Genomic DNA, 27,736 nt, shown 5'->3' on the forward strand with positions numbered 1-27,736 from the left:
TTGTAGTCTTGTCAATGCCGTCTCACCGCATGCATTGATACTATATTTATTTTCAAAAGTAATTATGCAAATCTATCTATTGAAATATGGGTTAAATCCTAGCAATTGCACTTGCATTTTTTTGCTTATCATGATTTGATCCTATTTAAGAAGAAATTTTGTATTTGCTAATTTGGTTTCTTACCAAGGCTATAACGTGAAATTTAGATTTCAAAGACCTTTGGATTGATTAATCACATGAAGTTTCTGGCACTTTGGTTTATTTCTTACTTTAATTGACACTTTGTACTCATTCGAATTTGGTTTCTCACTAACGTTCGTGTGATGAATCAAACTCCCACTCCTTTATTCGTTATTATCTTAAGCTCTTTCTATTTCTCTGTGGTGTGATTTTTGCATTGATACTATCTGCATCTTCAAAAATAATTAGATAAACCTATTTATTGAAAGATGGGTTAAATCCTAGCAATTGCACTTACATTTTTTTTCTTATTAGGGATAATGAGAGAGTAAATACGAGAGATCATGTTGCATATTTTCTTGCCTAATTGTGTAATGTTTTGGCATGTAAGTTCTATTTGGCGTGTTACATGAGATATGATTGGGAATATAAATTTAGAATCACTTCAAAAGTAAATTTTGTTTGCCTGTACAATATCGTTTTTATTGTGATTGTACAACACATTTTTATATTGTGGCATTTTCCCTTTATACTTAATTTGTGTCTATTATTTTCTTAAATATCTTCTTTAGTTATATTATGTTGACATCTAAATTTTGATTAATCATTTATGAACTTAATTACATCAAACATTAGGAACTATTCTTTAGCCCCTAAACAAAAATTGTCATAATTAGATTGCATGGCATAAAGTTTTTAGGAGTATTCATCATTAATTGCATTTGCATTGGATTGGCTGTGGTGAAGGAACCTGAATTAATCATGGGGATTGAAGGCTATACTTAACAAAATTCTGCCAAGCAAGGGAGTAGTGACCGAAATTTCCAAGCCAAAATTAGAGTATTTGAGCTTTAATTGAGTTAGGTTTAACCCGTTGAATTTAAAGGTTTTGAGCTTAATATAGTTTCTTCACTCACGCTAAGTCTAGGAATAATAAATTTCTTCTTCTTCTTCTTCTTCTTCTTCTTGTGTATAATTCTCTCATGTTAAATGGAGCTTTTATTTACTTCTGTATTTTATTTATTTATTTATAGCCAAAAAAATTTTATTGTGTATTCAATAAAGAACCAATTTTAGAAATATTAGAAAGCTTTCGTCTACAAATAAAGAAAGCAAGACTTTAGCCCTGCAATTTTAGCATCAAATATTTTTTAATATAAAATCCTTAAATTTGTAGAGTGCTGCTTTTAGATACTGAACAAGTTGAATCAAATAATCAGCTTCCATCTTTCTTCTGTCAGCAAAAGCTATTATTTATAAAATAACAATAGAGACAAACAAAAAAATATAATTAAAAATAAAAAAATTCTCAAAATCGAAACTCTTGCACAATGATCTCCCATATTATAGCATTATAAATTCGATATAATCAATTAGGCATGACAATATACAACTTAATGTCTCAAAGCCTTTGGCCATAAACATCTGAATAAAGAAAACTATCTGTAATTTTCACGTAAATTGGGTAACATTCATGTTCCCAACTAATTATTCAGGTGGCCCGGCTCCAGCGAAGGTTTTGATTACTTCTCTTTAATGCAAACCGGACGTCGAGTGAAGTTAAATGGTTCCCTTCAGAGCATCCGGAAGCAAAGGATAAGCAATGCTAATGAGCATTGGAAAGTGGCCTCGTATCCTCAGTATTGTCACCTTGGAGGTGCCGTTCCCAACTTATGCAATGAAGGACCGATGCCGGACGACGACGTCCTTTTGGGATTGAACGAAGGAGCACGGAACCAGCACTTCCGGCAGAGCCCATGTCAGATCACTCTGGATTTCAGCTAAGCTTACCGCAATTTCAGGCTCTATTCGTCCCAAGCTGTGCTCAAACTCCGTCAGCGCACTCATGGTATTCTGCTATTGCTGTTGGAGCGAAATTATGGACCCACCCCAAGTAGTTCGCACGCATTCATCGGAGTATCGAGTCGATCGCCGGTTCATCGAAGCCTCCGGTGTATCCCTTGGCATTGAGGTACCTGGAGTTCACAGACATATGTTGATGTTTTGATGTTAAACGATCAAGAATCATATCCATTTTTATGCGACACTCAAACTAGTTGCCAACAGACACATGTAGTTATCAAATATGGGCATGGCTAATTCCATCAATCTTTGCCAAAAAGATAAATTTGCCCTTGACTATTTAATTGCAATTTAAACTGGTGACCTCAAATTTATTTACTTTCCTTCCTTTTTAGCTTTTATATATATATATTTATTTTTTTACGTAGGATCTGGTTACCATGATTAAGAATTTTAATTTTTTTTAATTTTTGCTTATTGTGGCCATTTCATGCATGCCAACGGCACTATGCTTTTTTTTTTTTTTTCTTAAAGATTCTACTTCGTGGAAATTAGTTTTGTTAATAAGAGAAATTTCCAAGAAACATAATTATTTTCTTCATTGTTGAGCAAATTTGTGAATTGGTTGTGAAGTAAAATCCAGAAATATTCCAAAAGTTTTAACATGGTCACTTGTTTATAAACTTTCGCTTTTGTTGTGCATAAGAAACGGTTTGATTGTAATATGCACAATAAAAACTAGAAGTTTATAAACATATATTTTGCTAAAAAAATTGTGTATGTTAAAAGTTTTCCAGATTTTACTTAAAATGAATCTATAAATCTCCTTGACAACTAACTAAGTTTTTGGGAATTTCCCCTTTTCAACAAACTTATTTTGACGGAAGTAAAATCTAAAAATAGAAAAGAAAATATTGTGACTTTAATATGGGTTAAGATACATCATAAATAAAAACAAAACATGTGAAATCCTTAGTTTTGGAAACTAGATCCTATATAGAAATAGAAGAAGTAGAAAAGAAGGAAGGTAAAAAAATTTGAAGCCATCACTTTAAATTGCAATTAAATTATTGAGGTAATTTGTCTTTCCAATGTAAAATGGGATGGATTTAGTTATGTAAGAAGTGGAATTAGCGCCATCCTTAAACAAATTGAAATCAAGATGACCGATGTCGTGCACTTAACAGAATCGTTTTTCCCCCTAAGTTAGCCTATGAGGCAAAATGATAATTCTTTAAACTCTAAAAAGATAATGGAATATGATGTTTGTTTACGTGTGCATGTGAATCTACAGAAAATATATCTGGCTGCAGTATATGCATTATATGAAGTACAACTCAGCAAAAATGCATGGAAAAAGCTTGGTCAACAGAGAAGAAAGGAAAATGAGAGAGAGAGAGAGACTACCTGGGAGATCCACTGAGCAGCATAAGGCGTTTAAAGAGGTCGGGCCTGCGTATTGCTGCCAAGCACCCGATCACGGCTGACATCGAGTGACCGACGCAAATGCTCCTCTTCAGCTTCAGCTCGTCCAGAATGCGCACCGAGTCTTCAGCGTAACCCCCCAGGTCCGAGTACATGCTTGCGGCTGTGCCGTACATGCCCGGACTGATGGACGAAGGCCAAGTCGTAGACCACCACTTCCGAAGAAGCACGCAAAGAATGGCACGACGTCGTGCCAAACTGTCTGGTCGGCAGTGAAGCCGTGCGACGGGACCAGAGTCTGCGTCCCGTTGCCGTGGACGCGGCCGTGTGGGGTTTGGAAGATGCCTCCGCTGCTGCATAGTGATTCGCTCACTCTTTTACGGTCTTTCTGCCTCTTTGCCAATGTAACAGTTGTTCTCTATTGAAAGTTTTAATGAACACAAGAAGGTGAATGTAGTGTCCCGTAAGGGTGCCGTCTGGGCTTGGAGTGGGTAAATATGGAGCTATTTCATATGAGCCTCTTGTTTTTTTTCTTGTTCTTTTTATTTTTTCAAAAATGATGTTTCGGCTTCTCTGCTTTATTTCTGGAAAAATTATCCAAAAAACCAAAATTATCTCATTTTTGTCAATTATGTCCTAAATTTTTTACTTTTTATTAATTTAGTCATAAGTCTTTTAACAATTTATTAGGTGAGTCAATCCGGTCTAATTTTGGCTAGAAATTACCGATATTGTCGGTTTACTAATATTTTAATAATTTTTAAAAATTTATTATTTTTCTTTTGTTTTTTTCTACTTTTATCCTTTTTCTTTGCTTTTCTTTGGGCTTTTAAGTTGGGGCAGACAACTCGTCAGTCACAGTCACTAGTAAGGGCTAATGGACCCTCACCGGCTTTGTGTGAGGGCGCACAAGCCCCCACCTAGATCTACCAATGATCGCAACTCCCTCACCGAATTTGGCTAGGCAAGGGCTTGGCGACCCTTGCTGGCCAAGCCTTGACACCTTCCCCAAAGCCAACGAGGGTTGCTGGTCCTTACTCAAAAATACAAGAAAAAAAATTAAAAAAAAAAAAAGAAAACACAAAAAACCATAAAATTTTCAAAAAATTATACAAATATTGTTTTAAAAAATGATCATGTCAATATTTGCCGTGCCATCTAGAATGATCGGCATCTTATCAACAATTTCTAGTCAAAATTGGCCGAATAGATTCAATTAGCAAATTATCGAAATGTTTAGGACTATTGGCAAAATTGAAAAGATTAGAACTAATTTGATAAAAGTGCAATAGATTTAGAAATTTTTGGATAATTTTATCCTTTGTTTTGTGTTCATTTCCTAACATATGTGTGCATGCTTATTAGTGAGGCTCAAGTAAGTTTTACACAGGCTGCCGAGGATCTCCAATCCCATATGATATCCCTTGATGTCTCTATGAATAGAACAAGCAAACTTAACCGAGAATTCAACGGAACCAAATCATGAAAAATATTAAAGAAACGTCGTTTATATAGAATAGAACGAAACCATGGACCATTTGCTTCTCTGTTGTAAAATCTGTTAAATTTTGATTATCACTCTTAAATATGATAATGACGGAATTGGCTAGACCGTTAAGCGGACGCCACATGGTCTTGTGAATCCCGGCGGGTATCTCCAACTCCATGGGTACTCGACGAAACCCCGCTTTAAACTCATCCTATGTGAGGACGGTTTGACCGCTTTCGCTTTAAACTCATCCTATGTGAGGATGGTTTGACCGCCGCATGTTAAGATATGCTACACTTGTCATGATATATTGCCACTTATCGCAACCAGCCAACACCTGTCAGGCTGTCATAGGCCATTGCTCGTCGATGGTCACCCATCTGGCAAATGAAATCAAACTAAAACAATATGATAGTCAAGATAAAGTCTCAAGACTGGATTTCATACTGGTAAGTCATTGCTTTCACTATCAATTTGGAACAGAACTCTCAAGTTGCCATTATCTTCCCTGATTTACTTACCACGACCTTGCTTGACCCAGGAATGACATTTTTTTCCACGTCAGTTTATCAGGTCCAGAGTATATGAACGCAAGATCTGGTTGCAGGAACGCTTTTTATCAGCCCAATTGAACTACCGATAATTGCCAGCATCTTTTGCCGTAAGCAAATTCCAGATTAACGTACGTGGATACTGGAACGGATCCTTTTATACTTCCTGAGGAGCGTGATACCATAAGCTTTGCCGACGGCCAGCAATCGCACAATTCCGTCCTTCGACAATATGACTACATTGTGCATTGGGAGGATCCTACCAATCATCAAATACAGAGAAGCAAATGACCCGTTTATCCCAAAAACAAGAGAATCGCCGTCCTTCCTAGTATGTCATCCTGCATTTCCTGACAAGGAATCCTGGGAGAGTGTCGAAATCACTGTAAGGTGAAAGGGAGGCACAGCGATTCCACGTGAGAGCCGACACATCCGAACAGGAGTTTGCAAGTCTTAGGAGATCTGTCTTTTGACAGAAAAAGAACTTGAAAGTGGTCCGCCTGAATCCTGGAGGAGCAAACATGGTCAAGTGCAAGATCTGCAGATGATGAATAGTGCATAGGTTGGAAAGAACGAGATTGAATCAGATGGACGGGAATGTTCCTTGGAATGAATGATGAATACTCCTTAGGCACAACAAAAGAACCAAAGTTTCATTTCGTCCACCGCCCCTTTCAGGAATAAGTAGTCTGCATCCTAATCGATGGAACCAGAACGAGATCTTTTCAGCATTCATACATAACAAACATATAAGCCGACACATTTAAGTCTCTTAATGCTCAAAAGAGTTGCAAACCCTGAACATATTTCCCATAGCTCTTAATCCCCAATGTCCTTAAAATAGTGGGATCTATTCTTACAAGCCCCGAGGACACAAGATTGTCAAAATGAAGTAATAGAACTCCATATGACTTTCCATTGTGCAACATCAAAGGTCTCAGAACAGCACTCAATCACCTACGAAACAGAACACCAACACGTATAGCACTTTCTGTATGTTCTTCCCAGCATTAATACACAGCAAAACTTTTGCTGCACCTTACGTTAAGAAGTTGGAGATAGCAGAATCTCAAGATAACAAACTCACTCTTCGACTCGCAAAATATCACATTTCAGAAACAGTTTGTTGTTCCATCCCCTGTTTAAGATAGCAAGAGATTAACAATGATTATAGAACCTCTACAGAAGCACACTGAGAGAAATGCCAAACAAATGAGGTGATGGACCTAAGTTTAAAACGGGCACAGCTCGATGACAAAAATACGTTCACGAGGATAACCACGTCTTGCACTGCTCTTCCATTACTTCCCACAACACTTAATGTGTGTTGAAGAAACTAAAAGATTTAAACAGAGTGAAAAGCAAGCAAGAATAATTTAACAGAGGAAAGGCCGAGAACTCTTAAAAGAGTTATCACCAGATGCAGCTTGGCTAACATCCATTCTTCAGATCACGGGACGTAAAGTATATTTCGGATACAGATATGTCAGACCTTCATTTTGCAATCTCAAATTATGCACACAAAAGATCAGGCAAATGATTTCCTTTAAGTTTTTAAACATATGAAACCAAAGGAACATACATAACTTGGAAGACTGACGGTAGAGTTCACCTAATTTTCCAAACTTTTAGCTAATAATGGACATCACATCATGTACTTTGAAAGGATGTCGAATTCTTCTATATATATTTATAAAAGAAGGTAATCTCCCAAACAATATATTTTGAGTTCAAGAAAATCGAGATTATTCCCAGAGCTAACTTTACCTATAATCAGTTTCAGAATAAAACTTAACAGAATGAAAATGTAAATATGAGTCAAAACAACATTACACTACATCATGCTACTGAGCAGATCCTAATTTTAAATCAATATGAAATATTCCTCAAAATATCTCTTAGTGCCTTATATCTAACAAATAAGGTATTCCTTATCTGGCGGCAAATGCATAAAAGCTATTATCCCAATGGCAAACAACCTATTCAGGCTTTTCTGTTCCAATGTCACCATCTAAAATGGCATGCCTAGTCAGAACAACCTCTTTCACGAGATTCCTATAAGTAAACGGCCTAACTGCTGCTCGCAGAAATAGTTCTGGAGGAATCTTGCTCTTCCTAATTCTCTTCCTCCATGGGCCAATTCCAATGGTCTTCCATTCTTCTGGACTGACTTTTGGTTTTGCGCCCCTCATTGCGGTTTCATCTCCATCTTTCATTTCCTTTGCGCCCCTCATTGCAGTTTCATCTCCATCTTTCATTTCCTTCAATTGCTTCTTATAGTGCTCCGTTGTTACTTCAACACTCCGCTTTGCTAACATTTCCATTCGTTCAGAGTTGTTTGCTGCTTTATTAAATTCCTCTTGCCAATACTTCTCCCCCTCTTCTTCATCGGTGTTGTCATCTTCTATACCCGATTCATCATCTCCACCATCTTCCAACTCCATGACTGTATCATCTTGATCACCCTCCTCCTCCTCCTCCTCCTCCTCAGCATCATCATCATCATCATCCTCTATCCAATCTACAATCTCATTATCACTTCTACTACCACTCCAATCATCTTCATCGTCAGGAGCATCACAACCCAATTCCATCTCCTCCAACTTAGCTTTCCACTCCTTTGTATACGGATGCAACAACTCAGCAGGATGATTTGTCAGCAAAAACTCCAAACACTCATTTTTCTTCTCATCGCTCGACTTCTCATAAGCCTTAATCACATCATCTACAAAGGCCTTGGGATTCGCCCTGAGAATCTTGCACAAGCCATTGAAATAAGTACACAATTGGACCGTCCCATCGTCATTTTTCACCTCGAAAAGAAAGTCCTTCTCTGTCCTGGGATCGAGGAAAGGCGTCAGCAACCGGAAGAAATCGTCCTGAGGCTCAAACCTACATTGATACACTGGTTTCTTAACATAGATAATGTCAGGCCTCATCCATGCCGCACACTGGGTAATCAACTTCCGAGCCTTATTCCCGAGCCTACCCATCAAGTTCCACTTATCCAATCTCTGCTTCCCAGCTTCCAACACCACCTCGGCCACCAAAGTCCACTGTTGCCATGGCGCTTCCCTAACCCTCCACTTCGGGTGTCTAACGAACACCCAAAAGTACCTAAACCCCACGCTCTTATCCATTTCCTTCAACCGCTTCCCGAAATCCGCCGCCATGTCGAACTGCTCAATCTTCTCCCACTCCTCATGATCTCGGACCTCGCTAATCAAGGTCACTTGCTCGTCCGAGAACCTGCCCCGAATCGGATCGCCCACCACCACCCCTCTCCAAGAATACGGCCCGAACTCGCCGTACTTGTACCAATCGTAAGGGTGCCGCAGATTCGGGTCATCCTTCTCCATGAACCTGACCATCCTATCGTACCCCAGCCCAATCGCCTCCAGCTCCTCCTCGGAGAAGTTGTCGGCGTGGTTCTTGCTGGGCTTCTTGAGGCGGTAGAAGAGGGACTCGGCGAGCTTCCGGCTCTTCCTCCGGGCGTTCCACTTCGCCTGGCGCCGCACCTCGGCGCCGCCCTCGATGCGGCCCGGCGACGGGCCCCCGCCCTTCTTCTTGCTCCTGCCGGCGAACGCCCGGGCATCGCGGCTGCGGCGGTGGCGGCGCGGCGGGGAGTCGCTCCGGCGAGAGAACCGGGGCGAGGAGAGGCAGAGGGGTCTCTGCAACCGGGGCTCCGGCTTGAGAAACAAGGTCTTCTTGGAGGTGATGGGGTTGGGGCAGGGGAGGTGCAGGGGAGATATCAGGGGGTTCAGGGTTTTAGAGAAGGAGAGGCACAGCAGATCTTGGTTCCACATTTTGGAGCAGAGCAACCTCTGCTTGGCTATCAAATCTTTAAATATTTAAAGAGGGACTCGACCGAGTTTAATAAGCTCAAAAGTTCGATATTATTTTTTTTAAAAAAAATTATGTCCATTTTTATAACTATTAAATATTTTCGAAAATCTGAACAAATAAAATACATTAAAAAAAAAATTGGTGAAACTCAATTAAACTTGATTTAATTCAAACCTAAATATGAATAAGTCCAAATATTATTTTACCAAAAAAATAAATAAGTCCAAATATTAATCACCTGCGCCGATTTAGTTGGATAAGTGCTCCCATGATCTTTGCAAGAGGAGAGGAGTTTCGCCGTTGGCGCACGAGATCTTAAGTGCGACGTCGAGTGATGCGAAAGGAGTGAGTCTCTAGCCCACACGAGATCGCGCAACGTCGGGGTTTATCCCTCGTCACCAACTGTTGGATTGGTTACCAGCCAGCGTGTTGGTCCATGTTGGTACTTGCGCGGGATTCCCTGGGTTATCATAAAAAAAAAAAAAAAAAAAAATAAAAAAAATTCCAAATATTAACAATTATTTTGCAAAATTTGAAATAACTCTTGTGAAAGGTTCTTACATCGAAAATCAAATGGCGAGTTGATTTTGACCGATCGAAATCAAATTTAATGAACTCTGATGCGGGGTTTTGATAATATAAGCATGAGGAGCAAGAAATATAAATTTGAAACATTAGCTTTGCTTTTTGCTAATAAAAGCACTTCACACCATTTTGACTTGCAACCATGATATATAGATGTGTGTACATATATAGTAATTTGAATCGTGAATGTAATCGATACTGAACTCTAGGTTTTGAAGGGTCATTCAAATTGTTGGAAGATAATTGAAATATAATTATTGTTAAACAATTTAACAAGACACTCGGGTAATCAAATCTGGAGAAGTTAAGAGCAAAAGAATTGGTGGCTGTCTGCACAGTCAATGTATTATTTTCATAATTCAAAGCACTTAACATATGCACACAACCTAAATTCATAAGAAAGATTGATACATTCTATGACACGCATATGTTGAAAAGGGGTAAAAGTAAAAACAAATATTTAAATGAAGAAAAATTGACACTACTAAAATGAAGAGGGAACATTACAATAAGTTCTGTTGACATCTTTAAAAGTACAATGAGCACTATTGAACTTGTACTGATTTTGCCAAATCCCTTTTAAATGATTTACTTTCTACGTTTCACTGGTGTTCCGATTTATGTTCCGCAAGAAACACGTAAAATCCTTCTAATGCAAAGCAAGTACGATCAATGCTTTTCAATCTCCAAGGTCAAATCCTTAATATGCATAGCAAAGTACCCTGCACATCAACTTGAGAAACCTACACCACTTCCAGACATTATCGGACAAATCTTAAATAATAAAAGAATCACCACAAAAAAGTGTGTCCACTAGACCCCGCAGGGACTCTGTCAAACGGTATTGTGCATACAATCAATTCGACCTGTCTCCAATCGTAATGCCTCTCACGTACGAAAGAGTAATATCGCCTCTCCATGCGTGAGAACAAAGCACTCTTTTTGAAGAGGCCTGCAGCCAGAAACATCACGATTCATCTTCTGTAAATTCACTTGGAAAGGTATGTAGCCAGAAAGAAGAAAGTAAGGTCCTTGTCATCATATATACAGCACAAATGTACAAACCGCTGCACCTCTAATGCTCTAGCAAAACGAACGAACCGTATAATTTACCCATATAGGCAAACTTAGTGGCCCATGACATCATCCTGGGTAAGAGAATTGGAGTTCACAAAGCTTCAATGTAGCAAAATTCTCCACCCTCGCGTAGTATTGATATGGTCTTCGATCTGAGTTTGTAACTTCCCATGTTATACTTGAGCATCTCAGATAACACTTCATCGCTTAATGCAGACTGTGCTGCCGCAAACACGGTGCCTTTGGCATATTCTGCAGCTTGACAGAATCTTTCCATGGATAAAGCATGGAGCAAATATGTATCCACAGCTCGACCTAAAGAAACTTGCAATGTCTGGGACTAATTCAAAGCATAATGAACCCGTTCGAGGAGTTGCACGACCTGATTGACCGGAATAGGAGAAAATGGTACTGAACTCAATTTGACCGTGTCTGGTGCACAAAGAGGTAGTGATAGTATGGCCTCCTGTTGCATGCTTGTAAGCTCCAAAAACTGAGAGAGCAGGTCACCATCTAGAACCTTAGGTATCCCACCCTTCAACAAAAGAATCAGGAGAAACCTTAAGACAGAGGTAAGAAGGATGAAACGAATGCAGATAATGTCATTGTTCCCAGGCTCTTCTTTCAGTTACAAAGACTTTCTAAATTCAATAACTCTCTTGGAGACAAGGGGGCGGCAGAGGGTTAACAGCACAACAATAAACACAGAGGAGTTGAAAATTATGAAGAAACCTAATTGATAGGAAGAGCATAGAGTAATCAATTCACATTCTAACATATAGTTTTTCACATACTACTGAACTTTTTCCGCCTGTTTGTGAAATCTTTACATTGCACCAAAGCAGGGTTACCAAAGCAGAGTTCACTTGCCATGTGTCATAATTATTCTGCGTCTCTCCATTGAGGGGGTTATTATGTACAAGTAGCCACTGGACCAAATAACCAAATCCATGCACGATTTAAGTCATATTCTGATGACAGAAACTCCTTTATATCTTCATCAAGCTTTGTGTTTCCCCAATTTTCTCCTAAGGATGTGTTAGACTCAGAGCTTCTCTCATCGTTTTACTCACATGGCATATAAACCCCTCAATCAGTAAATAGCACTGTCAGCCCAAAGTGCGCTTCCCCTTTCTCCAATACTGTTAGGCCATTAGACAACGGGATAGATGGAAGTTGTTCTGGTTCAAGTTACAGCGGTAGTCTGGGATTCTTTATAAAGATTTTAAAATACTAGAAGGATATCATTTCCAACAAGAAGGCTTTCTGCCCCAAGCAAAGGTGGGTCATTCACAGGTTCACAAAATTGTACCCCTCACCAGCTGGCACAGGCCCCACACCCCAACCCCCAAGAAGCTTTCTTAAGACTGATGCTAAGCTTTTAAGACAAGTGTCATTAGTAACTATGTATGCCTGCTCTTACACAACAGAGAGCACTCGCAAATAAAATGATCAAATAGCAGGACCACGTTACTAATTTGAAGTAGGACAATCTCTGTATCTGAAAATGAAATTGTGAAATCACATGTGCTTGAAAAACTGAAACAAAATTTCAACTCCACCAAGGGCTCCACTAATGCAAGGTAAAATTGGCATCGTGGTGATGCACACACATCTGTCCAGAAAGGCAGAAGTTACGTATTTAATCGCCACAATGTTCAAAAAGGACAAACATTTCAATGACTCTCGAGTACAGAAAAGGAGATAATAACTGAAGTGCTAATTTCATAGTTCGAAAAAAATTTCATATCTGCAGTATATAGATAACCGCAACAAGAGAGTGCATCAGTCCTTACCAGATTTTCACGACTACGGAACTCATTATGATCATTTCCTAAAACTGGGGCAGTCAATGGATGAACGGCAAGTTTAGCCTGCACTGCTTCTAGGAGTTCATACTCGTCCCTGCAGGCATGGCGATTTTAAGCATTACATTAAGTCGAATAATAATCAATAACAAGAGGACGATCACAAAATCACCATTTGCTTCAATAGGCTGCAACAATTTTCACACTGAAAGAGCATCGACACTTTGGTCCAACCTCCACATTCAAGCAAACGCTTCCCCACACATGACGCAGTTGAATGCGTCTAACAGAACGATCAGAATATGCATTACATTCACAACGGCCTTCCACGGCATTAAAGCAACATGCTGCATAAATATGAAAAGAAAGTGTCCTATGCTTGGCAACAATATTTAACAAATTCATGCTACGGATGTATGGTGTAACAAGGGAATCATACTAAATAAAAAGGCAAAAAAAAATCTCCATATACGGATTGGATCTGAAACAAATAGTCACTTTTGATGCCTCGAGTTTCGGTGTAAATGCTTTCATTGACCTATTGGACTCCTTATCTTTCATATAGTTTTTGTACATGGGAAGGTATACCCTTGTTGCCCTCTAAATGAAATACCCTTTACTTTAAAAATAAAAAAATAATAATAATAATAATAATAATAATAATAATAATAATAATAATAATAATAATAATAATAATAAAGTAAAGAACTAATAAAGATGATAAAATAGATTATTAGCCAGATTTAAAGCTATATTTCTAGATATTTTTGGTCTCCACTAATTTAGATGCCTAAACAAGAGTGCAATTATGCCAAGCATAGTTACTGACCCATAGCCAATGTCATTGTGTGTTGAACTTATCAGTATCAAACAAGTTTACAAGGTTGTATTTTTCTTCATTTCATACTCCAAATTCTTTAACTATCAGATTCTTCAATAAAGTGAACCAATAAATAAAAAGAGCTTGGATTTCATGAGGCAGGATATGAGCAATATAAGACTTTTCTGGGCACCATAACCTAGTGCCACCAATAAAGGGATTATTTTTTGGGCTTTGCTTCACTTCTCACATCCAAAGCTAAAACTACAGCCCAAAGTGTCTCTCCTCTTTAGTTCTTCACTCTCTTTAACTTGTTTATCAAAAGTGATCCCCTCTTTAAAGAAAGGAAGGAAAACCCCACTAACACCTTAGCCAAAGAAGTCTATTAGCGGTACTTAGCATGCCAATTGTCAGCACAGAACAGTACCAAGCACAACTAAAACTTGGAAATTTCTTTTGCATGTATAAATAACCAAGTCTAGCCACAACATGACAGCCACACTAACATACAGAAATGATCTTTCCATGGCAACTAAAAGAGGCATCCCAAAACCTATAAAACACCTCTGCTGTCTTTACTAAATTGTGGTGCTGTAAAACTTAAAACCTCAGATCTTCAACCTCAACGTTCTCCTGATACAATTCCACAGCAAAAGCCTCATCACTAGCACATATTATGGAGAAATTTGACAATGACAAAGCGGGTTGTCCCCAATTAATATGTGGTAAAGGTAACTTGACAGAATATCGGTTCCAGCATATTATCTACAGTATTAGAAGTCATCAAGGTGTGAGGAATATCATAAATTGACTGGTTGTTGCTAAAGAGCAGACCAAGGAAGGTGGCGCATCATTCAGTTCTCTCAGCTGTTGAAGATTGAGAATCAGCTAAATTGGGACTTCAACATACCAGGAATGAAAGGAAATGAGGGGCTTTTGCACTAGAAGCTTCTCATGAGAACAATTTATGATGTAAAGAGGATGTAAAATACCATGAAAGAGTTTTCTGTACCACCAATTATAATTCAATAAAGTATTCACCTCACAAAGAAAATCTCAGACAGAAACTACCATGCTAAGCTACCAATTATAAAGAAAATCATATGTAGACACAGTGCCTCATGGGGCAACCTAGTTCTACTTTTAAAATACCCAAAATGATCATTCTCAAGTGAACAACTCAATATCCCAAACACCAAACATACCATGAATCAATCATGACAAATCACTGTCAAAGATAGAAGACATAGAGGACTAAAATCCATTAGGCCTTCTCTTATCTAAATTCACGGAAATAAGGTGAAGATGTCTGTGAGTAGCCAAACATTGATCCTAACAGCTAAGGTATTCCCAAAGTGCATGATAAAAACAACATGTAAAGCTACAAATGGTGGCTCTTGCCTTCATAAATTTATTAAAGCGTGAAAATGATTTTTTCTTGGACATAAAGAGTACATCCTCCAACTCCTAAATAAGTTTCCAAACCTTCCCCGGGCAGAGAAGATGTGCAAAGCTAGGACTTAAAGCAGCAAAAACCAAAACCATTAATGCTTCGGACACAAAAATCACTCCTTTCATATTCCAAAAGCTTCCTGCACTTCTTATACAAACTTCAGGGGAATATCAGTATGGCATCTTTCAGTAAATCATCGCTTTTGCAATTTGGAAACAGAAGTCTTAACTTGCTATTATCTTCCTTACTTGATCAACATCAACCTTGAATGACACAGGCAAGGCACCCCAGAAAAATCTTCCACACAAGTTGAAGACAAGTATCTACTTGAATGTATGCTACAGGTATGCATACTAACTCAAATCTCTGCCCATGAAGGAAGTAAATTCTGAAATAGCCATACCTTGATATTGGAATAAAGACTGTTATACTTCCTAGTAATGTGCTGACAATGATAATCTTGTGGGCCAAGTCAACATTCAAAATTGGGTTATCAGATGCCTTCAACACATCATCAGCTGGGAGCTTATAAGAGAAGGATCCCTGCAAATAAAATATAGTTCACATCATCAGAGACAGAGGACAATAACATCCTAATATGAAACAGATCATCAGCACCAACTTAAGCCCAACCAAAGAGCGTGCCTAGCAATAAGATGAACAACATGCTGCCAGAAAAGAAGCTCCCAAATGTACCAACAATTAACACATTCAACTAATTGATATTATCAACAACAATTGAAAGTGAAAGAAATAATCTAGTAAAATTAGCAACTCTAAAAGAGAATTTCAGTAAGTGAAAATCGAATTAATTTCACTCATTCAAATATTCAGTCATTTCTTGCCAAAACCTTTTAAGTCATACCTAATTTCACTTTCAAGGTTTGGATTGAATGCTTATGAAATCTTAACAAATCAATTTGAGCTCTCAACTGCATTGAATGTCATGCTCCAATCTTATCAATGTTAGAATGGTTTTACTTTCTAGTTTTATACTCGAACAATGTCATCAATAAGTTTCCAAACCTTCCACAAGCAGAAGCAAATGCTTGTAAACTTTCTGCTCTGCACGTATAGACAACTAAACAAATTGAAAGCCAAATGCTTGTAAACTTTCTGTACAACAGCTACATGCCAATAACAAGAATTACCTTCTTGATGCTCATCCCAATCTCTCCCATATAATAGGCACAACTTAATGTCAAGTTGCTCTCTGGACTTGCATTATCTGATAAGGAGAATAAATTGACAGAAATCAAAAGAGGAAAACAAACTTGGTCGAGGAAATAAAGGGATCAACAGCATAGACAAAGCAACAACTATTCTTCAAACAACAATCACAAAATGAAAATTCAATAAACACTCATTCAACTTAGTGGAGCTGGCTATATGTCTCCTATCAAAGGCCAAACAACAGTTCACCCTCTTTGACAAACACCATGCTATCTCGAAGAACCATTTCTTTAATGGGATAATGACACAAATAGTCCATGAACTTTGGCCTAATGTGCAATGTAGTCCCTGAAATTTTAATTTGTTCAATATACTCCTTAAACTTTAGCCCAATGTGCAATGTCGTCCCCGAACTTTTAACTATGGTAGCAATTCTTAGTGAAGTATTGTTTTATAGTAAATCAAGGTTAGTAAAAAAGATAAAACTGTGGCTCCATAAGAATCATAAGTAATCCTCTAACCCGTCTAGATGCTCCAGTCTAGTAATAAGATACTTCTATCTTCATTAGCCTTCTAATGTTATTAATTGCAGATGCTCACATCGCTACGACAGTGCCTATACAGACATAGTGCACATGACAAAGTATAAGTTTCACATCAGTTCACATCCAGAGTTATTTCCCGATGTACAGTGGTTGAAGAATTAATAACCTTCAGTACGATCAGGAGAAGATAAGACAGCAATACTCCCTTTCCTGTCTGAAACAACAGCTGTGTCGACATCCACAAGAGTACAATCAGCAACTAATCTTTGGGATGGATCAGAGTAATCTTGCTCTAGTTTTCTGCCTTCCTGGCATCAAAAGAAGTTCCCTAATGAACATTCATGAACCAAAGAATAAGCAGGAAAAACGTAGTTTCCAGAACTAAGGAAATGCTACAGACCTCATGATAAGAGTAGAAAAGTATACCATCACGGCAATCACCAACAGCAATTCTGGTAAAATGCGACGTCAAAGAAGTAATCATAAAACGAGTCCTTCCCACAGCAAGCCTTTTTACCTTTTGTGGATTGTCATTCGTAAAACCACATACATAAAACTGGAAAAAAAGACACCAACAATATGATCAGTAGAGCCGAAAAATATCCTGTCCTTTCATGGACTAAAATAGCAAAAGATATGGTAATGAAGATTACAGTATTGCCAGCTGATGCCAAAAAATGATGATCCAGATAAGGACAAACGGCAAGCACCATTCCTGTCCATGTAGTCGCATAAGCCAACCGAAACTGCCATACTTCACTTTCTTCAAGTTTGATTCCTTCACAATTAATATCATCTTCGCTGCTGCAGAAACTACTACTCGATAGCTGCTCAGACGCATATCCAACACTCTCACGAAATGGCGAACTGTGTTGAGAAAATGAAGCCGCCTTTCTGAAGAATGCCATTGGACCACCAAATGAATTCTGCATTCGCTCAAGGCACAGCACAATCAGACGGCCTTTGGTACTGTCGAAAACCATCCAGTTAGCAAAAACATCATCAGGGTAAAAAGAGAAGGATGAGTCAACAGTGCCACAAGTAGATCTCTGAGATTTTATAATTACAGGTACTGAATGAACTGGTAATAGAGATAAATTCCAGAAAGCAACAGAATCAAATACAAAATGACATGGCATCTTTATTTCATGACAGACCAAATCTAATTAAAATTTAATACTAACAGAAATAGTAGGATGTTAGCAAGAAGGTATACCTCTCGGCTTCACCACTGGGCATTATAGCAGGACCAGAAGATAGACTGGTCCCAATCACAACTACCTGTTCTCTCCCAACCCTTACTAACTCCATGCATTTTCCAGTTTCTTCAGGTTCAAGTTTAAAAGTTGACAACACTGAGCCACTGTAAGGATCCACGCAACATATGTCTGACGTGCATGTATCAGCACTTAATTCAGTCCTCATCACAAGTAGCAGCTTGCTATCGCTATGATACAAGACCTTTCGTGGAGTACCTTCAATCTGAAACTTCTGTACGTTAAGCCTCTTGCTATGCACCATTTCCACCTTGCAAAATACAGAACATCATGGTGATATCCTTAATAAATGTTACTGTGTCAACAACATTCCTTTTTAATAGAAAGTAATTTTGGAAGGACACAGTGGAGCTTTAGAAATGAATGCAATATGTATGACATGAAACATCATTAACTCTGAAGTCCACGATTACTACCATCTTTGGTGGAAGGGAAGGTATTGAACAGCACGGGGATGATGCATCATCAGCACCGCCCACAAATAGCTTGCTAACAACACCTATGAAGCCTTGGAATAAAATAAAGAAATAAATAAAAATCAAAATAAAGATCTTCTGAGTAAGCAGTTCTGCCTCATAGTTTTTCACAATTCTGTGAAAAAATGTCTCAGTACAAGCATCTTCGAATCACAATATCCCAGGCATTGGCCAGCACTTTTGACCAGCAGCTTAGGGTGCGTTTGGATGGGCATTTAGAAAGCCCATTCAGCCCCCACAGCCCCTTCAGCCCAAATATGGATGTTTGGCAACCAATCTCAAGGAGCTTTCAAATGAAAGCCAGCCCTTGGGAATGCTGAAAACATTTTTCTCTTCCTAAACTACCCTCATTAATTTTTCATATTTCCGTTATTACCCCTGTATTTATTTATTTTTTAATTGAAAAAGGAGCAGCCCTTCACGGCCGCCGACAAGCCACATTTGCGCCGGCGGCCGTCGGGCCGAGGTCGCCCGAGGTCAAGCGACCTCCGGCGAGGGTCACTCGACCCGGGGCCGCGCAACCCAAGCAATCGCCACCTAGGTCTCGCGAGGGTCGCGCAACGGCGACCCTCGCGAGACCCGGGCGAGAGCCGCCCGCAGCCGCGAGACCCAAGCGGCGGTCGCCCGGGTCGCGCGGCCCCTGGATTGAGTGACCCTGGTCGCCCAAGGTCGGGCGACCTCGGCGGCCCTCACTGGTCGCATGACCCTCGCGGAGGTCTCCCAATCTCGGGCGACCTCAGCCAACGGTCACAGCGCGCCAGATCTGGCTCGCCGGCGGCCGCAGCCCTTCGCCGGTTCGGCGAAGGGTTTAGCTGAATTTTCAAAAAAATAAATAAATAAAATATATATATATATATATATATATATATATATATATATTATACCCATCAAAGCCCATTGCAAAAGTTTTCTTTACCAAACGCACATTCAACTCAAAGTCCATTTGCAAAAAATTTTTACCAAACACAATTGCATTTTCCCTAAGTAGCTTTGGGCTTTCAGCATTTGCATTGGACTCAAAGCCCATTGCAAATGCTGAACCAAACGCAGCCTTAAGCATCAAGTTCACAACAGTTCTTCTCATACATACTTCCATCTAACATCTGTTCTTGGACAACTAAACTTCCCTGAAAGCATTCTTATCTTGGCACACCCGTTTAGTAACCAATGGCAATCCCCACAAAGCACTTTGGTTAGCCAATTAAGCCTGCCTTCTATGTTGAAAACTCCAGACTATGTCAGAAAAATTTGCATAGCCTTCATAGTAAGAAATTCTAGATCACCGGTATCAGAGTGCATGTATTCTCATTTTCAGTTATTTTAATGTGAGCTCTCTGGGCAACTAAAAGAGTATACCTAATGTTTTCCTAGCATCATGTGTTTCAGCCAAGTATTAATAAAAGGTTCCACTCTACTTGGCAACATTGGGCACAACTACTGAATGAAGTTAATGAAAGTGCGATGACGAGTTAAATATGCTAATGCAGAGAGTCTGCATCATTCGGTAAAACTGCAAAGAAAAAGCATCATGTTTTTCTCTTAATACTCCAGGAAATTGATCACATATGCACTCAAGAAAGTTTGAGCCGCAACAATTGGCAATGAACTCATGGCCCGCTAGAAGAGTAGTTTGCATGCTTGCATATATCTTAATACTCTTTTAATTTGGAACTGTCAAAGGGGTTGCACAACTGGTTGGCTTTTATTTTACTGATCCCAGAAAAGGGACTTGTTGTGATGTATGGAAGGAGTGTTGTCTCAAAAATACATTAACAGTAAAAGGGATTTGCTATGATGTATGGAAGGAGTTTTGTCTCAAAAATATATTAATTAAACTACAAGTTTCTTCAAGTTCTCACAATATCACAATTTACAATTAACAGAGCACTTAGCCTTTCAAGTTCCTAATCTTTATTATTCATGGGTGAAATAGCCAAAAATATTAGTGAACTGTCCATATAGAGTTCCCAAAAGAAGGTTGAGTTTGGCTACTTCAGTCAATCATATGGAAGTCGCAATCCAAAATAATAAGAGATCTATAGAAAAAGGTATTTTTACCCTTTTCAACCAAAAACTTCCACTTGACAGACAAAAGGCAGGAACCAAATAACAATTTCATAAGCTGACTAATCAAGGAAGTGAACCTATGGTAAAGCTACTTATCCCTGGAGGACCATTTAAGGGTGGCAGACAGCTTAAAGCACAATTGTCTTTTACCTAAGAAGCAGCAATAGATAACATTCTTATAGCTCATGAAGTCAAGAAAAAAAGACCTCTGATTGCAAGTAGATCTTTTTCCACGTCAAAGATGCTAAATATCATTATCTGCTACCGTGCTAAACAGCAATAATAGCTCTTTTCTCAACACATGGACTGGATTTAGCGGGGCAACAGTTGGAAGGAACATAACGGGTGTACAAGCAAGGTTATTTAGGATGTCAATCGCTCTGGCATGTGGAGCAGAAACACAGAATGTAGAACGTCCTTTGCTGAGATTGTGTGCTTGAACTAAGACACAAATATTCAGTTCTTTTTAGGACTGTGTCGACAGTATCATGTTTGATGCATAGTTAAAAGACTCCATTGTTTACTAAAGTTGGACATTCGTAGTTAATAAATACAAGCCTAAGATTAGGATTACAATAATCAAAACAGGTCGTATGTACGTATGATGCTTAATATACAGCTCAGGAACGATTATTTAGTGGTCAAAATTGCCAGTACAGCATAAAAGGAATAGTGCTTCCATTGTGGATTGATTGTGAAATGTGAATTATGTTATCCAGCAACTCTGCCTAGAGCCCAACAGTTGTTTGTTTGGAAATGTAGAATACAAAACTTTAATCTGTATTTTCATTCAGGGACGAATGGAGGATTTTTGAAGAGTATAACTTTTTTTCTTCTTCACTCCAGTTGTTCTGGGAGTCAACACGATGCATTAAACCTGCAACCAATATAGATTTTCTAAATCTTTTTAAATGGGTATTTAGACATATTTTCTTCGTCGATCTAGTTCAAATAAATCACTGTAGAGGACAGTTCCCAATGCTTTTGTAAGTACGAATTTCTCCTTAGCCCCAAAAGAAAAAAATTAGGACTTAAAAAAAGAAGTCATAACAAATCAGTACTGCACATATTTAGAGGTCATGGCTGATGTAAAGGACACTTGCGCTATCAAACTGCTGATTTTGAATGACATTGAAGTGCTTCAAACGCAATGAAAATAAAGAGCAATCTAACAAGAGAAAGCCACCAGAACTATAGGAATAAGATCAATACTCACCAAATGTAGACTGTTTTCGGCAACAAATAGAACTCCCTTGGTGCACTCAGCCGAACAAACTGGAGTTACATGAGTTGAAGGTTGAAAAGAAATTGATGTAAAAGATAGGCTATGCTTCGCTGTTTGCAACAGCCAGGGTCTATCACTGAGAGCAATCATGTCGGAGTCCAAAGCATCGCTCAAGGGCACCAAAAAAACAGGAGTTATGCCAATTCGACGAGTGGCTATTAATTGAAGATCAATAGGAAAGCTATCTCCAAACTTCCCAGATGAAGCAGTAGACATTCCTCGGCTGAAATAATTTGCCTTTATCTCTGACATTGCTGCATATGCATTTCCACAATAAGAACTACCAGAATAATTCTGACATAGTAACTCTGAAGAATTCATCCATGAGGCTGTAGGCCACTCAAAACGGAGGAGCATTCCATTCCTCAAACCAGAAAGAACATATAATTTGTCAACTAATACAAGCCTTACATCCTGGGGGATACAGCCGCTGACTACAGTGCCCATGGTACTTGTTAAGGATATGGTCCCTGATGCAATCACCCGAAGGCCTTGATCAGGAATGATAGACACGACTTCTACAGAAGGCCTATGCGTGCCGATAACAATGATATTACCAATATGAACACCTCGAGGAAGAGATTCAGTATGCTTAATGTCTCTTCCATTGACATAGGAACAGGACTGTTCTTGTTCAAAGTAATTCTGAGGTACAGCAATGCATGAAATTTCACTTTGAAATCTAAGATGGTGCACTTCAAATAATTCATATTGATATGTAGAAAGCACTTTAATCCCTAGAACTATTAGAAGGCAAGGATTAGAAGTAGAAACCACCACAAAATGATGCCCCACTGCACCCATACTGATACCAACATTACTGGGAGACCAAGTTGCACATATTGGTGAGGATGAAGGAATGCCTTCTGAGTGGGCAGCCTTGGTGGGCAAACAAAGCCTCACTGCACTCCGGTGTATCTGGATTAGCCAACCATCTCCTACAAGGCCAGAGGCCGAAGTACAGACATCAGGCCGGAAACCTACTGCATCAGTCACATCTGTAAAGCTTAGTCCAACAGATAATACCCTTGTTTCTTCAACAAATGATAGTACAAGGAAAGAATGGTAAGAGTCTGCCACTTTCATCTTCATTGTCCAAATACCAGTTATGCCTTGATAAATGGAAGCAGTTTTCAACAGCTTCTCAACATTGATGCCACTTCGAATAATCCTGAGTGATCCTTCGGGTGCCACTCCACAACAAACAAACATCTGATCTTGTTTTTCATCATGAAAATCTGCCAGTGACATATCCAAGATAGGACAATTACTTTGGATAGGATTTGTATATGTTAGCTTTCCATTTTCAAATTTCAGGATCTTCCCATCTCCCATCTCAACAATTGCAGCCAAGTATCCACCTTCTACCCACAGAAGAGCCTTGCAAGGTAGATCTCTAAATAGACATTCAGATAAATTAACTTTAAGACCATTAAAATCAGATGGAACTTCAATTATGAAAAATTCTCCTGTATCTACACAAAATATCATCCTCTGATTTCTGGAGTTTCCAGGTTCCCAACTCCATGAGCAGACATATCTGGAGCTCAATTTAGTATTGCAGTCTTCATCATCTATACACATGGGGTCATGATCCCTCAGCTTCAACAAAGCACAGGCAGCATCGTTTGACCCTTCATCATCCATGCTGAAGTCATGTACACTACATGTTTCTTCCACCACATCAATCTCCTCCACTGAAGGAGTTAAAGAATTCAAACTTGTCCTATAAACACAGCAGGGATTGCAAGCATCTCGAAGATCCATCAAGAGGATATCACCAAGCCTCATCAAAAAGGCAAATCCATGAAGATGAGGAACTTCAATGAGGTTATGCGCCAATGGTCCAGCTTCAACGTACTGAGAAATAAAATGCAAGTCGTGCTCTCTAACATTCCATCCGAATAACAACAGCTCATTCAGACTCGCGCCCTTCCTGAAGAACTGATAAATCAGCTTGACGTGGTGTCAGAGCACCAAAACAAATACAAAACTGGAATAGGAAGTAAGATTCATCTAATAGCTGTGTGAACAACTATAAAAATGTGTATTACAAGTTTCCTAGTACGACATAATACCCATAATTCATACCTATTCAGAAGAATGGCTAACACGGCATCATGCTCCTTACTTGGATGATTTGATAGAAAACACATGCTCCATATAGTTCCAGATATATAAGGCTTCTGGAAACTTCTTCCAGCAATTGTGTCTCCATTCTCAGGGGGATAAAAAATCCTCTGAAATTGCAGCACAATGAAATTAATTGGGCACTGAGAACATCATAAAAATTAAAGATCTCACAGACTGCTTATTCCAGAAACATGTACAAAGAAATATAATTTTGCATCAGACCTGATCAATGGTATAGCTTCCAACAGAAACTGAAACCGAGAAAAGAGCAAATCGGTCCTCATATGCGCTAACAGCTACAAAACCACCTCTGGACAGAGAAAAGCATAGAGGAGGCATAAGATCTTGAAATTATTCTCAATCATAAATGTTTCTTAAGTTAAATTTGAAGCACATGTGTCGGTACACGAGCTGGGACAAAAAGAGTGGATGTTGAACACGAAGGATATGATGGCTATAGAGTAGCATACAACTCTCCACCACTTTGTATATGACCACAACGAAGACATTCCCTTGTTATTCATAAAAAGAGAATTGACATTTAAAACCTATGGATGCCATTGTCCCAAGCATATAACCTGTTTCACAAAGCTAGGTCCTGTATGCCTAGTGGTAGATATGGATAGAATGCAACAAAAGATTTTAAAGGAACTGAGACCCAAATACTTTGGTCTTTGTTGATATGATTCTTGATATCATCCATATGGTAGTTTTGAACTGCAGAGACTACTTTCTCATGATCTGAAGAAAGAAAAGTTATAGTTCCAGTTGATGCAACTGCCAAGAACTTTAATGATTTTCAATTACTGATTGCATAAACATCACATCCTAACAACGCAGTACCTAGTTCATATAACTTAGAATTGCTTAGTCATTTCCAAAAATGTCAATCACAAAGTTTACTTCCAATTGTCCTACTTATTCCTCATACATATACTCACCTTCAAGAGACAAGCTTATGCTTCAAAAATTATTCTATGTATGAAACTCAATTACTGCTAATTAGGAAGCAATTTGCTGCAGAGTAAGACAAAGAAGCCTATCAATTCTATGGACATGCAAAATAAATATGATTCCAGCACAAACAAAATATAATCACACTAGCAAACTGGAATCATCAGATTTAGTTGTGTTTTCTGAATCTCATAACTGCATATGTCACTTACACTGAATCAACAGCTAACATTCTACCAAGCTGATTTCTTGAGTTTCCAGGATTGGACAGTTGCACACTTGTCACTGGCAAAAACCTGAGTCAATGAACAAATAGCCATTGTTCCCAGATAAGAAAACTTGTCACTCTCTCTTAATAAGGATCGCACAAACCACACAATCTTCCAGACTCGAATTTGATACAGGAAGAGATAAAAAGGAAATGAAATGACCTGTTCATTTCTCCGCAGAATGTGAGAAATGAAAGCTTTCCAGAATCAGATATGACAACCAAAAGATCCTTCACCTTCATCTTCATAAGATTACAAAAGAAATAACATTCAGAATGACCGACATGTGCATTGTAATTTGCAAAAGAAATTTCATTCATGACATCCCAAAAAAAATTCTTCCATGGAAGATAAGAAATGATAAAATATCTCCAATAAGAAGGTTGTGTAAAAGTACATATATTGATAGACCTGAATGTTATGTCCATCAAACTTCTCATTCCAGGGCAGAATTGCGAGATCCTTAATTGTTCCAAACACAGACTGCTCGCAGATGGACTGCACAACCCCATCAGCACCAATGAATGCCAGCTCTATGGATGTCTCCTGTTATAAAATATCCATGGATCACATTTAGAGGAGACAATATCATTATGAGTAAATAACTGCCTTCACATGAAAACGCAAGATGTGGGAAGATATCAGGCAAAACTGGAAATGTCCAAATTAGACAAGGGGCACATTTGTAGCCGGAACCTAAATTCTCAAAATTGGATAGGTAGATTTTGTGACAGGCAGTCTTATAGAACCATAAAATAATTTATCACAGCTGGTTTTGCAATTCTATCCTAACAACCTGCAGGCTCCATGAAACTAAAGAGCTGCACTTGTGCTTACCACCCACAACCAAGGATGAAAATCCCCTGCTTGATTAGGGTGGCACCAATTCTGAAAGTAATGTATGTTCCTTATTTTCCTACCAATTCAATTTCATTCGTAACTGTTAAAAAGGAATATTAAGCACATGCCAAAAAGTATGGAAGGCTCATATGCAACTAACTGTCAAGAATAAACCCGAAGAATTTAAATGCAAATGTAGGATTCCAGGGACAGATACAATAAATGGGAAAAAAAGAATATCAGAACATGTCTTCACAAGGAAACTCGAACTCCACAGATTTAAAACAATATGTCCACCAACTGATTTGCTTCCAGTTCTTCTTTGTATATTATCATGTACAACCATACTTACTGACAACGTAATACTAGATATAAATTGCTTATACAGAAGACAAGCACACAAGCCCATGTCAAATAACAATTTCCGGGGATTTCTCATAATAAACCACCCCCACCAGCAACGAGACACGGTGGATGGAGAATTCCATGCCACCTGTGGTGCAATTCCTTTTAATTTCTCAACAGTTAAACCTTCCTAAGAGATAGTTCATCACTGGACAACACACCGAGTCAGTACACTACAGTGCCTTGTTCAGTTCCACTTCCGAACTCTTGATAAACCAACCAAACAAATCGCAAGAGCAAGTAGCGAAAAAGAGTGACATTCAAGCAATCTCCAAATAATCACACCTCCACATTGCGGACCCTTGAATTCTACAGAACTGATCAAAATTATAGCCAAAGCCTTCAAGGTGGATAGATGTCAAACAAGTCCACAATAAAGAAGCTTCAATCAATGAACCAAGCCAGGCATATGTACTGTCGATGCACAAATCGAACTGAATCATACAAGTTCCCCGCGAATCGAGCATGATTTCGCGAACTCTCCATCCAACTCCAATAACACACCATATTAATAACAGATTATAGAGAGAGAGAGAGAGGGGTAAGGGGGGGCAAAAAGAAGGAACCTTGCCGAAGACGATGTCCCGGGAGGACGGCGAGCGGAGGCGGCCGTAGGCGACGTGGAGGACGGCGCTGCCGCGGACGACGCACTTGGCCAGGTAGTGAGTGTTGCGCGACGTGGAGGCGGGCGCCCCGGACCTCGCCGTCGAGCACTCTTCCTCCGACACCGCCATCTCTCTCTCTCTCTCTCCCCCAACGGCACCCCGAAGAAAAGATCGATCGAGGAATCCTCCGGCGCGGGCCGCGAACGCTAGGGCTTAGCCCTTCCCCTTCCCGCTGCTTCTTCTTCTTCTTCTTCTTCTTCTTCTTCTTCTATTCACTTCACCCTTGCTGCTTCCAGCACCGGAGAGGGCAGAGAACTTGGACGGGGAGTGAAGGGGTTTTCTCGATCGAGCTCGGCCCGGATTGATTCATGGATGGAGGGATGGATCGATCGATGCGAGTGCGAACGGCGGAGTTTGCGCTTTTTTGGGGGGGTTTTGGTGGATTTTGGTGATGAAAGCGGAGAACCGGGGAGGGGTCGGGCGCGGAAAGGTGTCGCGGGACGTGTGCGAGACCACCGAATCGAATCGAATCGAATCGAATATCGGTCTTTTCTAGGCCTTGGTCCGAGCTCCGGCTCGAATCTTGATTTTCCTTCTTTTCTTTCTTTTCTTAATGATGGTCCCGACGACGACTCCTTTTAAACGGACGGGGGCGAGTGTAACGGAAGG

The 27,736-nt window shown here is 39.3% G+C and overlaps 2 protein-coding genes across 5 annotated transcripts; both read right to left on the bottom strand.

Moving 5' to 3' along the window:
- Positions 1-7,117: 7,117 nt before the first annotated feature.
- Positions 7,118-9,281, bottom strand: LOC104425526. Its single transcript, XM_010038229.3, has one exon. The coding sequence runs from the start codon at positions 9,253-9,255 to the stop codon at positions 7,429-7,431; it is 1,827 nt and encodes a 608-aa protein (XP_010036531.2). The 5' UTR covers positions 9,256-9,281; the 3' UTR covers positions 7,118-7,428.
- A 1,272-nt stretch (positions 9,282-10,553) lies between these two features.
- On the bottom strand, positions 10,554-27,617 carry LOC104425527. 4 transcript variants are annotated; one of them, XM_010038231.3, is made up of 15 exons: positions 27,029-27,599; positions 25,629-25,763; positions 25,380-25,459; positions 25,161-25,244; positions 24,217-24,304; positions 23,953-24,101; positions 21,793-23,797; positions 17,973-18,283; positions 17,410-17,725; positions 17,157-17,312; positions 16,923-17,064; positions 16,190-16,266; positions 15,442-15,581; positions 12,754-12,862; positions 10,554-11,492 (listed from the first exon to the last, which is right to left on the bottom strand). In XM_010038231.3, the coding sequence occupies exons 1-15, from the start codon at positions 27,194-27,196 to the stop codon at positions 11,298-11,300; spliced, it is 4,155 nt and encodes a 1,384-aa protein (XP_010036533.2). In that variant the 5' UTR covers positions 27,197-27,599; the 3' UTR covers positions 10,554-11,297. The 4 variants fall into 4 exon arrangements, 1 of the variants encoding a protein (XP_010036533.2); XR_005547790.1 differs by lacking the exons at positions 10,554-11,492; positions 12,754-12,862; positions 15,442-15,581 and having other exon boundaries at positions 17,183-17,312; positions 27,029-27,612; XR_005547792.1 differs by lacking the exons at positions 10,554-11,492; positions 12,754-12,862; positions 15,442-15,581; positions 16,190-16,266 and having other exon boundaries at positions 17,183-17,312; positions 17,410-17,682; positions 27,029-27,617.
- Positions 27,618-27,736: the final 119 nt, after the last annotated feature.

The sequence above is a fragment of the Eucalyptus grandis genome, chromosome 11, assembly GCF_016545825.1.
Source record: "Eucalyptus grandis isolate ANBG69807.140 chromosome 11, ASM1654582v1, whole genome shotgun sequence".
In the NCBI taxonomy this organism is placed as follows: domain Eukaryota; kingdom Viridiplantae; phylum Streptophyta; class Magnoliopsida; order Myrtales; family Myrtaceae; genus Eucalyptus; species Eucalyptus grandis.